The following is a 13922-nucleotide window of genomic DNA, read 5'->3' on the forward strand; positions in this document are numbered from 1 at the left end:
TTGGAGCATCCTTCCGGTTGCAATGGTAAACGGGGTGTTGGAGCATCATTCAGGTTGGAGCTTGTAAACCAGGGTGTTGGAGCATCTTTCAAGTTGCAGCTGGTAAACTAGGGCATAGGAGCGTCCTTCGGGTTGAAACCTGTAAACCAGGGGGTTGGAGCCTCCCCCAGTTGTGGCTAAAAATATTGGTGTACATTTTATTGAAGACAAATATTAAGAAGCATTCGGTGGATTTTCTCTTGAAAGGGTTTCCACCTAAAAATTTGTTGTCTATTGTCCTGATATATTTGTGCATTGTTGAATTGTGTTGTTTACTGTTCATGTGATGTTGAATTATGTTCATCTAATGTTAATGATAATTAATGCTCTGTGAAGCAAAAGGACTCACGTGATAGAGGGAACAACAATGACAGGAGGATTTTCTTATGTGATAGAGGAAGCAGTCAGGATTACCTCAGAAAGCCCTGCTTCAGAAGGAGTTGACCTCTGAGTTCGAGATGAAGGATCTAGGTTTGATGCATTACTACTTGGAATTAGAAGTGTGGCAAAAGCCAAGTGAGATCTTCCTTGGTCAAAGGAGGTATATTATTACGATCCTTCAGAGATTTACTGCATGTCCATGGCCACTCCCATGGTAACCACTCTGAAGAAGCTGAGAAGCTCTAATTTAGATTTGGTGGATCCCACGATGTATAGATAATCAGGTAAAGTGGAAGAACCAGCTGTCCAAGTGGATGTCATGGGATTGAAATTGTCTGACTAGATGCTCAGAAACAACAGGTCTTTAAGAGTTGTATGCCTTCTATGAGTGGACCATGCTAGACAACAGATATGCTTCAGTAACTAGGAAGCAGCAGTGGTAGAGGGAGTAGCCAGGATTGCCACAAGATCTATTTCAGTTTCAAAGGGAGCACCCAGTCAAAGTGATCGAAAAGCAGATGTGGTGATGGATCCAATGAAGGAAGTCAGTCAGTTTATGGTTGAGCCGAAGCATGCGGCACATGTGTTGAGATATTTGCAAGGTACAGTTGGATATGGATTGGGATATGTCTCAAATGATGAAGTACTACTGCAGGGATATACAGATTCAAATTGGGCAGAGAGTGCAAAAATCAGGAAGAGCACGTCAGGATGTTGCTTATATCCTGGATGAGCAGGAAGCAAACATTTGTCAAATTCAGCACTACAGAGGCTGAGTATATTGCAACTAATTTGGCGAGTTGTGAAGCAAAGTGGCTTCGGAAGCTACTCAAAGGATTGTTTGATTAAGTGTTGGAGACGACTGCCATACATTGTGTCAATCAAAGTTATGTCAACCTTTCGAAAAATCCATTTTTCCGTCACAAGTTGAAGTACATTGAGATCAAATAACATTATATTCGAGATATGGTACTAAGGGGAGCAGTGACGTTTCAATAAATTTCTACGGACAAGCAGGTTGTTGACATTCTCACAAAGCCTCTATCCCAAATGAAGTTTGTTTACTTCAAGGACAAGCTTCGAGTGGTTGAGAATGCCTCCCTCGATGAGAGGGAGTGTTGATGTTGTAGGATCAAGGGTAGACATTCTCCCTAAGTCAAGGGTATTGACCAAGTGCTATGTAATGTGGCTAAGGAGATTGGCCTAGAGAGCATCGGGGTCCGGAGTGCTCCCCGAGTCAGAAGGTTTTGACCATATTGCCAAGGGTTACTTAGCTAATGAGTGGAGTGAGCGCCCCATAGCATCGGGCAAGTATTTTTACCATCCAAGTAGCATGTGACGACATGGGGGGATGGTAAATTGGCCCAGGTTTTCACCATTGATTAGGCAAACTAACCTGGTTCTAAGTGACGACTTGGATAGTTAGTGACCCAAGACTAGTCTTGTGTCTACTCTGGTCAAGGGGTACCTGACCATATCGCCAAAGGATATTTTGGCTAGTGGGTAGCTAGATCCTTTGCATGATGTTGATTCAAGATGCTTTCCACATGGTTCTAGAATAGAACATGAAGTGGATTGATACATTAACATAGCGGGCTCATTCAATCTTTTCTTAGGATGGAGAAATTTTTCAGCAAAGTGGACATCTAAGGGAGTCAAGGTGAATACCTCCCTAGCTAAGAGGGAGTGTTGATTTTTGGTAGCTACAAGTGGTATTCCCCAGCTACAAGTCGGCCCATGAAAAGGAGGGAAATTAAAATTTAAAATTTGAATTAAATTGCTCAAGTCAGCCCCTCAAGTTAAATCGGCCCAGCAAGGAGACGTGCTCCTTGGCCACCACAAGACCACTATAAATACAAGCTCGGCCTCCATCATTTGGACACAATTCGGATCATCAACAAATAATTTGTTCTTTTGTTCACACGTGCGAAGAAGAGAAAGAAGATCTAAGTTTGACCAGAAGTTTGACAAGCGATGACCTGCTTTGACCAAGTTTTCTAAGGTCTGTTTGACCGGTGTTGACCGATAGTTTTCGGGGCAGAGTTGACTGTATTTTGGGAAGAGTTGACCGAGTTTCTGGGCAGCTGCAGGAGGCCAAATTTCAGCCTGTTTGACTCAGTTTAAGTGAGTTTCTGGGCAGTTGCATAGGGCCAAATTTCAGCCTATTTGACCAGGTTTGACCTGTGCTAGATTTTTGGTCTGAATTGACCAAGTTTGACTTGAAATATCAGATGGTACTTTGCTGAACTAAACAATTCTCCTAGAAAAGATTGTTGGGTTTTCTCCCAAGTTTGGGTTTCCCAGGGCAAAATTTTTGTTTCTCTTTTGTGCTTGGCTCTCTTTATGATCATACTTTCATTATTGCATTACTGATGAGATTTTCTATGTCTAATTGCTTTATGATATATGTGACATAAGATGACTCGATTAAGAAATCATTGGAAAGTAATTATCAGATTAGAAGATCAATTTATCTTAAGAAAATCAACAGAGGAAACACAATAAATGAACAACTGTGATGTTGCCAGGTTCATTAATCCCAAAATCTCTTTGAGCAGTCCTCTCAAAGAAATTTCTACAATCTGGACACTAAAATGTCTTTTACATTCAAAGATTAGAAATGACAAAAAAGAAGCAAGGAATGCACAAGGAATTTCAATTTTATCTCAACGATAAATTTTCTTTGTTTGACATGTTGGATTTACTCATCAATTCTACATCAAGTTATCAAGGAGATGGACTCATTTAACTACATAAACAATGTCATGGGCCAATTAACTAACTCAGATTACTAAGCAAATTAATTGGTATTACATTTGGAAACCTTGATCAGGGGACTCAGCAAGCTCATTGCTAACATAGGAGAAGAAAATAACAGAAAAAGAACCATCTTATTAATATTTCAAAACAATGTCTGTCAGACTATGATTTAGTGGTTGAAATGGCACATCACTGAGTTCAAGTTCAAAACCCTGGCAAGCTTAGAACCGTAGACTATGAGTTGGCCAAGTATGAAGCATTAGTTCAATCATATGTGTGTGTGTCTGTCTGTCTGTTAAAACAAGTGCAAGAAAACAGTGATTAAAACCTCAAGTTTCGATTAGAGCAGTTGGGAAAGGGACAAGATCCAAGAGGATAAATTCTGACAGAAAATAATCTTTGCTAAAGCTGTTTCACAATCTCTACTAATCTTAAAACATTACAAGAAGACAGAATGCTTCATTGAGTGCTCTTTCTCTTCCCACTTTTAAGGATTATGCTTTGGACTTCCATTTTTGTTTTTTCAATTTACCTTTGCGTCTAAATTTTCACATTCTTACAAAGATTGCCTTCTGCCAAAGAGCCAAACAATGGCGTAAGCAAGAAAAATGTTCTGCCACCAATAGATGTCACAAAAGCAATTAATACCATACTGAGATAACACTCATTCTAATCTCACCTGCAAATCACCAGCTGCAAAGACACCTTCAACAGAAGTTTCAGGTCCACCATTTTTCACAATTACATAACCCGCAGCATCCAGATCAACTTGGCCTTGAAGAAGATGGCTGTTAGGCATGTGGCCAATCCCATAAAATAGCCCCTTCACATCTAGCACCCTCTGTTCACCCAGATTGGTACTTTTTAATAAAACACCAGACATCTGGCCCTTGTCATTGCTTATGACATCAACAACCTCCGTGTTGAAGTGTACAGTTACATTTGGATTGTTGAAAATTCTGTGAAACATTCGTCATAACCAACCTGTTAAGCAGAAACATTCAAGAAGCTGAATTTTTACCTTCGACATTCTTCTGAATGACTTTCAATATTCATAACAGCATAAAATGAAAAAATATTCCAAATTTCTTGATCTTCTTTCAAAAAATCTAAGATAAATATAAAAGAGAGACAAAAAATAATTAAAATATATCGCTCAAGTAAAGGAAAATATTATGCAGTAAATGCAATTAGCTTCATGGATGCATTTGCTCCGAAGTCATTGAAGAGAGATATTTAATAGTAGTCCTTTCCACTTCCCTTTATATGACTTGACTCTTATCAAACATATACGAGAACTGTAATCTCATCAATTTCTAAAAGTAAGCGTCTTTTGGGGCAAGCATTTTATTAACGAATCTTAACCAGATATTTATGGAATGATTAAAAAAGGAAATCTAGTTGAAGTCAATGAAAATCATGAAGCTTTAGGTTGTTAGATAGTGCTTACACATAAGTTTTGTCACTGGCATTGTTGGACATAGGATGTGCTTGATACAAACAATCTATCAGCGCTTACGACTTGTGCAGAAGATTTCTAAAAGAAAGAAAGCACAATGTTTGAGGAAGAAATCTGTTTGACAGATCTAAATACCGAATGCATTAAAAAAGACTGTTAAACACTACTCTGTTGGGGAGTATGGGTTATTAGTAGTAATATTACCAAAAATCAATGAGCATTTATCCCATCGTAGCTTTAAACCAGATATGGCCAAAATAAATGATATGCAGACAAAAGTAATAACTAACTAATTTTAAAGTGACATCCATCATTAACTCTAAACCCTTTTAGTCCCTCCTAACCACCCTTCTACTAGCAGAGATCGTGGAACTGTCAGATGGATTCTCAACAGCCAGCACTTCAGAAACACAGCTGGATGGTCAAACTTGGATTTAAGAAGAGCTTTGCCCATACGATTCAGAATACACTGCATTCTAGGAAAGAATATACCTACCCTTCACATAAATGATTACACCTTATCCCACCTGCAAGAACTACTAGATCTGTAGCCCTAGACCATGAATGCACGTAGTGAGTCCAACGTGTTTATCCTTTCCGGGTCTAATGACTATTCTCCGTCCACCACTCTGAACTCTTATGCCACTAGTCTCACGTAGATATGGCAATATCCCCGGTTGAGAGATCTTCTTCTTGATCCGTGTGCCGTGTGAAAATAATAGCCTAAGTCTATATGTTACCTGCGCTATGGACTACTGCTGTACCGTTCAAGCCTGCCGACAACAAGCGCCATTTAGTTCCATGGAAACAAGCCTTAAGAGAGAGACTCTTTTAGTCCCCCTTAGTTCTTGCCTCTGTCGAAAAGCCTGATCAATAGAAATTAGCTTTCTTTCAACCCTTTCTATCTCTAGCTAGTCTAGTGCAGCAGTAGCTAAATCTCTTTAGTTCTCATCAATATACGTTGATATATGAGCTCGCATGGAGACGTTTACCTTGTCCTATTAGCTGCCCAGTTCATAGGCCAGTTCATAGGGCCCTGAAGGCTATAGGGTTTATGGACGTTGGCAATATACTCGCCCTACGTTTCACTTGTCCATCAAATGCTGGTACTACATGCCAAGTTTCAATGAATGCCAGGTTTCAATGAAAAAGAGAAAAAGAAAGCTTACTACTTCTAAGAGCGGCAAGCGAGCAAGCATGCTAGTAGTCTATTTTTCTACTTGATGCTGGCGATTCCAAGAGATGATCCCATCGGCAACAGGCTGCATCTACTGAATACACATCCACCCGGCACAGCAAGGGACAGCACAGCACAAGGAAGGGGACACTCACATAAACGACATAGCCTCACTGAAGGAGCATAGCCAATGCCCAACGAGCATAGCGCCCACCGTACAAGCCATAGCCAAATTAGCGTAGCTACAAATGATGAGCATTGGCATAGCCACAAATAGCGTAGCAATGAATTAGCAGAACAGCATATAGCATAGCATAGCATAGCGTATAGAGCAGCAGAGAAAGATATAGATAGCAACAATATAGAGATAGCTTACCAAGCATAGATAAGAGAGTATAGCATAGAATATAGCCAAGCATAGCAAAACATAGCACCTGCCCACCATACAAGCCTTAGCCCCACCACGCACGTAGCTGAGCATAGACAGACAGAAGGTCGCTGATGGCCGATAGTCAATCCCAGGAGGCGTCGTTGCTAGACGGTTGTTAGCCAGTGGTAACCCAAAGCCGATCACCGGGGGATCTTGATAGCCGCTAGTCAATACAGGAAGGAGGAGTCAATCCAGTCATTGCCGGTCATTCCCAGCCAGTTGATAGCCAGGAGGTGGTCATTGTTTATAGCCCGCCCATTGCTAATAGCCAATTATAGACGAATCCCATGTTTCATATGGCCGAATCCCCTGTTTTCATCGCGGATTGAAAGTCATTTTGACTGTGCCAGGAGGTTTGCCCCATAGCTGCCATAACTATCGAAACTATACCCTCGAACTTCAACTACTACACCTCGACCTAAAATGGTTAATTTTCCAAGTAGAAATGTAATTTATTTCCGAGTGGTAGGCAAACAGTATTCCCATTCAAGAAAAGGAGAACACTTAATATTCATGATATCTCATCATTGTTGACCTTATTCTCATTTTTGTATGTTCCTTAATTCAACTTACTTTGTATTGATAGAACCACAGCCATATTAGTTTCCAGTATGCCTCAAACTTAGCTACAAAGAGTGATTAACTTGCAAGTTCCATTCATTTATGACAATGTTCATGTAACTTTGGATAAAGCTACCTAACCTTGGCTAGTTGGTCATTACAAATAACGAAATATCTCTTGCAAGATAAAAAATGATAGACACAAATTATGTTTGCATTTGTAATTTCAGTGCCATTTTTAAGGAAAACGCATCTTATATTTCACTAATGGAGAATGAAAAATAAATCAAGAATCATGCATCGTTGACCCAGGATGCAATTGTACCATCCCTCCCTACATAAGTATTGTGAGCCAGTGTCCAAATTGGCCCTCATCTCAAGAAAATTTACATCTTTTTATAAAAATGCCATTTCTGACTATTCTCAAATCTGATCCAAAAGCTGTGATCTCTCAAGAAAAATGGATCCCCATCAAATGGGGCTTCTTACCCACCACAAGTGGGTGGCCCCTATAGGAGGATTTTTCTCCTAGATTTGTCTTCAACCGGCAACCAACAGCCCCTTGCTACCATTCTCCGCCACTTGAGCCAGCCATAGTGAGCCCTCGCTCATCTATCATGATCATATGTTTGAAGGTGGGCCATCCAACCCTAAAGGTATGATTTTTCATTATGTAATTGGATGTTTATGCTTTCTTTTCTTGGGAAAATTTGGGCATGGATAGTGGGGGGATTCAGCGGAAAGAAAGGGCTTGAACGGTGCTCTTGTTTTCTTACCTCAGCATTGGGGGTTAATGTTAATTTTAGGTATGTTCTATGCTAGAGCAATTTATTTCAATTTTCACAGTTAGCCCAATACCTTTTCCAGATTAGCAATCACATCAGCATTAAAGTAAACTGCAGATAGAACATAAATATAAATCGCAAAAGACAAGCCAAGACAAGAGGACACAAGATGTGGCGCTAGCCAAGGACAAACCCCAATGTGGGGAAACCCTTGATCAATTCTTCTTATATGTTCTTTAATTGTTCAACAGAGAGAGAGAGAGAGAGATAGTACATTTACAACAGAAGTCGACACTTTGACTTATCTAGATAAGAGCATAGATCATCTCTAAGAAGATGATACATGAGATGAGTTGAAGACATGCTGCTTCAACTAATTCTCCAAGGTGACTCCTTCACCTATCGTTGTGCTGCATTTCGTTATCATGTTGCACCTCACCATGTTGCACGATGTTGCACCCATCATCACTATGCTGCATCTCATCGCGCTTCATTAATCATGATTGTACCCATCATTGTACTACATTATGTGCCATTGTTGCACCATGTTGCCATCCTAACCTATGTGTTGGTTGCACCTTGCTTGCTTGTTGTCCCTTGCTTTCTTGTTGTCCCTAGCATGCTTGTTGTCCTTAGCATGCTTGTTGTTTCATGCTAGTAGTCCCTTGCATGCTAGCTGTAACATTACATGCTTGGTGTATTTGCTGCTAAGTACCCATGACTGTACCCATCATTGTACTACATTATGTGCCATTGTTGCACCATGTTGCCATCCTGACCTATGTGTTGGTTGCACCTTGCTTGCCTGTTGTCCCTTGCTTGCTTGTTGTCCCTAGCATGCTTGTTGTCCTTAGCATGCTTGTTGTCCTTAGCATGCTAGTTGTCCCTTGCATGCTAGTTGTAACATTGCATGCTTGGTGTATTTGCTGCTAAGTACCATACAACTGTCCCAATGTTAGTTAGTTGTCCCTTGCATGTTGCTCTCCTTCGGAGACAGATGCTCCGGCTGTTTCGACAGTTCTGGCAGTTCCGGCTGTTCCCGACAGTTCTAATTGTTCCTAGTAGTTTCACTTGTTCCCGGCAGTTCTGGCTTTTCCGGCAGTTCTGGCTTTTCCGGCAGTTCCGGCTTTTCCAGTAGTTCTGGCAGTTCCAGCTTTTCCGGCATTTCCGGCTTTTCCGACATTTCCAACAGTTCCGACTTTTCCGGCAGTTCCGTCTTTTCCGGCAGTTCTGGCTTTTCCGGCAGTTCCAGCTTTTCCAACCTTTCCGGCAATTCCGACTTTTCCAGCAATTCCGGCTTTTCCAGCTTTTCCAGCAATTCCAACTTTTCCGGCTTTTCCAGCAGTTCCAGCTTTTTGGCTTTTCCAGCTTTTCCGGCGTTTTGAGCAACATAGAGCTTATTCTCCCATGACTGCATTTAGATATAGGGCAGCGTATACCTTGGGCACTCCCTCTAGCTCTCATCTTCATCAAACCCAAAACAGGATGAAGTGAGATCACAAGAGTGAGTGTCTGTGTGACAAATGACTTCAAGTCCTCTTCTATTTATACTAAAGCGTAGAGGTTGAATAGACATGACTATTGGACTTCTGAGCCTACATAAGTCGCTAGCCGACTTGGCAATTTGTCCATAATCAAAATAAATTTATATCTTCATAAATACTTATCGGAATCGGATGATCTTTAGATCAATCCTACACCTCTCGATGAGAGGGATCCAAGAAAAATATCAGCTGCCATAAATAAGATGACCCACATGGAGTTTGGCCCTAGTTGCCAATTTTAACACTCCCTCTCAACTAGGGAGAACTCCATCCGCTGATCCATATGTCCGACTGTACTATCTCTGCCATCAGTGCCCTGCACTGCTCTGATCTGTTGAGCTCTGCTCTGCTCTGATCTGCTGAGCTCTGCTTTGCTCTGCTCTGCTCTGCTGAACCATGAAGAAGAAGAATTGATCGAGAATGTCTCATACCATTCTCTACTGACCCGAAGTCAGTTTCATCTTAAGAGAGAGTGTCACATCACTCTTACTAACCCGAAGTCCGTTTTATTGATCCCAGATCAATATCACAAGAGAGTGTCAAAAACCACTCATACTGATCCCATATCAGTTTCATTGATCCCAGATCAATATCACAAGAGAGTGTCTTAAACCACTCATACTGATCCCAGATCAATGGAGGTCACCCTAGCATAGGGAGTACGATAGATACGACGATGCGTCCATCGATAGAACTACTATGGTCCCTATCCTCATTTCCCTATTCATTGATCAAATGAGAGGTACTTCCCATGAGTCCCAGACTGCATGGGTAGGATGCCTCGATAGGAGAACAAATCATCCTATCCACAGGAGAACGAATCATCCTATCAGTGGATGCCACGGAGAACGAATCATCCTGGCCCACAGTCGCCACGAAGAACAAATCATCCTGGCCCACAGGAGAACGAATCATCCTGTTCCACAGTCTCCACGGAGAACGAATCATCCTGTTCCACAGTCTCCACGGAGAACGAATCATCCTAGCCCACAGGAGAACGAATCATCCTGTTCCACAATCGCCACGGTGAACAAATCATCCTGGCCCACAGGAGAACGAATCATCCTATTCCATAGTCGCCACGGAGAACGAATCATCCTGGCCCACAGGAGAATGAATCATCCTGTTCCACAGTGGCCACGAAGAACGAATCATCCTGGCCTGCAGGAGAACGAATCATCCTATTCCACAGTCACCACGGTGAACGAATCATCCTAGCCCACAGGAGAATGAATCATCCTCTTCCACAGTCGCCACGGAGAACGAATCATCCTGGCCCATAGGAGAACGAATCATCCTGTTTCACAGTCGCCACGAAGAATGAATCATCCTGGCCCACAAGAGAGCGAATCATCCTTTTCCATATCGCACCACCAGGGGAGGGTGAGTCGCCCTATGGTCGTATGTTGCTCCAGTATGTACCCCAAGCCCCCCAGAGCTCCCAGAGCTCAATGCATGCAACATGCAGGACCCTTATAAGAAGGTCTCTCAACGACTCCAAGTCGTTCGGGAAAGTTACAGATTTGACCTTTCCCTGGGGCTTTGACAAAAAATGTCTGCAACCTGTACATCAGTCTCAATGTGATGGAGCCTCCTCGCTCATCGACTTACCATATCGCAGATAAGGCAGTATCTGATGTCTATCTGCTAGAGCAATCATCAAATACAGGATTCCTCAATAATCGAATCCCCCCTCTGGTTATCACAGAGAATCACAGTGGTATTCATCATGTGTACAAACAACTCACTTAAGAGCTTCTGCAACCATGCAGCTTCACACAAGATCATACTCGTAGCTATGTATTCGGTCTCAGCGGTGCTTATAGCAACCGACTTCTGCTTCCTGCTCCTCCATGATATCGAAGCAGAACCCAAAGAGAACCAGCGCTAAGAAGTGATCTAGTGATCCTCCACACTGCCTGCCCAGTCAGCATTCGAATAATCATGCAGTTTCATATTTCCGACAGTGTATCTCAATCCATGAGAGATTGTGCCCCGAAGATATCTTAGAAGATTCTTGGCACCAATCCAGTGAGGTTCAACCAAATATGAGCTCACCATGCTAACTACAAAACATATGTCCGGACAGAAGTTCACAAAGAACATCAACGCGAATGAGTTTATCAAACTCAGAGGCATTCCCCAAATCTGGTCCAACATCACTACCATATAACTTCTGAAAGTTAAGATCCTCGAGGTAGTCACAGGCTTGCAGTTTATCATTCCACATTCGGAATCCAACTCCCTCTTACTTCTGCAAATGAGAGGGTTTGCACCTGTCAGAAATAGGTCGTCCTCATAAGGTGTCGGTATGAGAGGTCTATCATCCACAACCTTCCAGTAATGGTTTGGATCGATTTCACTCCTAGTGTATCTCAGTTTCATTAGACAGTTATCAATCCTCTCATACTACACCCGGGGTGTTTTGCTTCAAGCCATAGAGGGCTTTCTTCCACCTGTATACATGAGATTCGCGATCATGAATCTCAAACTCCTCGAGTTGTTCCAAACCTGTGGACATGCTGCTTGAGGGGAATGGTCCCCTTATAAGATTTTCCTTCGGTAAATATCAGACATGTACCTTCATGCTCTACTTGAATTCAGACATCCCTATCACCATTTGGCTCAAATCAGGTAGGGCCCCATAGGTAGACCTTTGGTGTTATATATGCCATATGTCAATTGACATGATCCCCAATGGACCACCTTGCAACTTGATACAAATTGCCAACTCTGAACCCGTGAGAAAAAGCATCTTTGAAAATTATATTTTTTAACACGTACCTTTCCATCGATGAATGCCACCCTGAAACCTTTGACATCCATTTCCGAGATGGACACCAGGTTCTTCTTGCGATCAGGTACATAAAAGAGATTTTGTAAATGAATAAAGTTACCCTTATTCAATTGAGAGTTAACATTCCCTACACCCTTTCCGGGATAGGTGGCATCGGCTCCAAGTATAATCCCATGATTATTTCCATCTCTACCAAATTAGAGAGTGCACCCATCTATCCGATGAAGTGCCTTGAAGCACTACAATCTATAAGCCAGATTCCCAAAGAATCTGAAGGAGAGGGCCAATACTGGATAACGCTTCTTTATCTTATCAGAAACAACAATTGATTCTTCATACCTGGGGTTCCTTGCTTTCTATGAAGAGTCGGCCATTTCCTTGATGACCTACATTACCTGTCATTCCTTTGATCATTGAAGATGTCCTTCGAATGATTGTTATCATCATCAAGTGATGTGTCCCTGCCATTCGGACACTCCTTCGCATAATGGCCGAACTAGTTATCTGCCTTTCCTTCCACCCTGAGATCCAATCTTCTAATGAAGTGATCTTTAGGTAGGTCGTATTCCGCTGCGCCATTCTGATAATATTCTCTGCTTCAACTTCACCCTTGGTGAATTTGAAGAGGGATGAGGAATCCACTAATCCTTTTGTCATTTCCCAACTGTCTTCGATGATTACTCTTTCACTCTTGCTTGGGCATTGTCTTCACCTCAGCTCTGATACCATGTTAATTTTAGGTATGTTCTATGCTAGAGCAATTTATTTCAATTTTCACAGTTAGCTCAATACCTTTTCTAGATTAGCAATCACAACAGCATTAAAGTAAACTGCAAATAGAACATAAATATAAATCGCAGAAGACAAGCCAAGAGAAGAGGACACAAGATGTGGCGCTAGCCAGGGACAAACCCCAATGTGGGGAAACCCTTGATCAACTCTTCTTATATGTTCTTTAATAGTTCAGCAAAGAGAGAGAGAGAGAGAGAGAGAGATTGTACATTTACAACAGAAGTCAACACTTTGACTTATATACATAAGAGCATAGATCATCTCTAAGAAGATGATACATGAGATCAGTTGAAGACATGTTGCTTCAACTAATTCTCCAAGGTGACTCCTTCACTTATCATTGTGTTGCATTTCGTCATCATGTTGCACCTCACCGCGCTGCACCATGCTGCACCCATCATCACTATGCTGCACTCATCGCACTTCATTAATCATGACTATATCCATCACTGTACTGCATTATGTGCCATTGCTGCAACATGTTGCCATCCTGACCTATGTGTTGGCTGCACCTTGCTTGCTTGTTGTCCCTAGCATGCTTGTTGTCCTTAGCATGCTTGTTGTTGCATGTTAGTTGTCCCTTGCATGCCAACTGTAACATTGCATGCTTGGTGTATTTGCTGCTAAGTACCATACAACTGTCCCAATGTTAGTTAGTTGTCCCTTGCATGCTTCTCTCCTTCAGAGACAAATGCTCCAGTTGTTTTGGTAGTTCTCGGCAGTTCTGGCAATTCCGGCTGTTCCCGGCAGTTCCGGCTGTTCCTGGTAGTTTCGGTTGTTCCCGGCAGTCCCGGCAGTTCCAGCTTTTCCGGCAGTTCCAGCTTTTCCGACTTTTCCGGCTTTTCTGACTTTTCTGGCAATTCCAGCATTTCCAACTTTTCCAGCTTTTTTGGCTTTTCCTGCAATTCCATCTTTTCCGACAATTCCGATAGTTCCGGCTTTTCCGACAGTTCCGGCTTTTCTAGCAGTTCCGGCAATTTCAGCTTTTCCGGCTTTTTGAGCAACGTAGAGCTTATTCTCCCATGACTGCATTTAGATCTAGGCCATGTTATCTAGGGCAGCGTATACCCTAGGGCACTCCCTCTAGCTCTCATCTTCATCAAACCCAAAACAAGATGAAGTGAGATCACAAGAGTGAGTGTGTGTGTGACAAATGACTTCAAGTCCTCTTCTATTTATACTAAAACGTAGAGGTTG

At 42.1% G+C, this 13922-nt stretch overlaps 1 protein-coding gene across 2 annotated transcripts in view; it reads right to left on the reverse strand.

The window, feature by feature from the left end:
* The window catches only part of LOC149235966 (thioredoxin reductase NTRC-like), a 377594-nt gene that overhangs the window by 266521 nt on the left and 97151 nt on the right, over nt 1–13922 (reverse strand). For both annotated transcript variants that reach the window (XM_089372292.1, XM_089372293.1), the window contains exon 5: nt 3860–4139. In XM_089372292.1, coding sequence (XP_089228418.1) covers nt 3860–4139 — 280 coding nt within the window. The remainder of the gene's footprint in view (nt 1–3859; nt 4140–13922) is intronic.

This window comes from Pinus tabuliformis, chromosome 8 (genome assembly GCF_031772625.1).
Source record: "Pinus tabuliformis cultivar Carrire ecotype Pingquan chromosome 8, CPIR1, whole genome shotgun sequence".
Classification (NCBI taxonomy): domain Eukaryota; kingdom Viridiplantae; phylum Streptophyta; class Pinopsida; order Pinales; family Pinaceae; genus Pinus; species Pinus tabuliformis.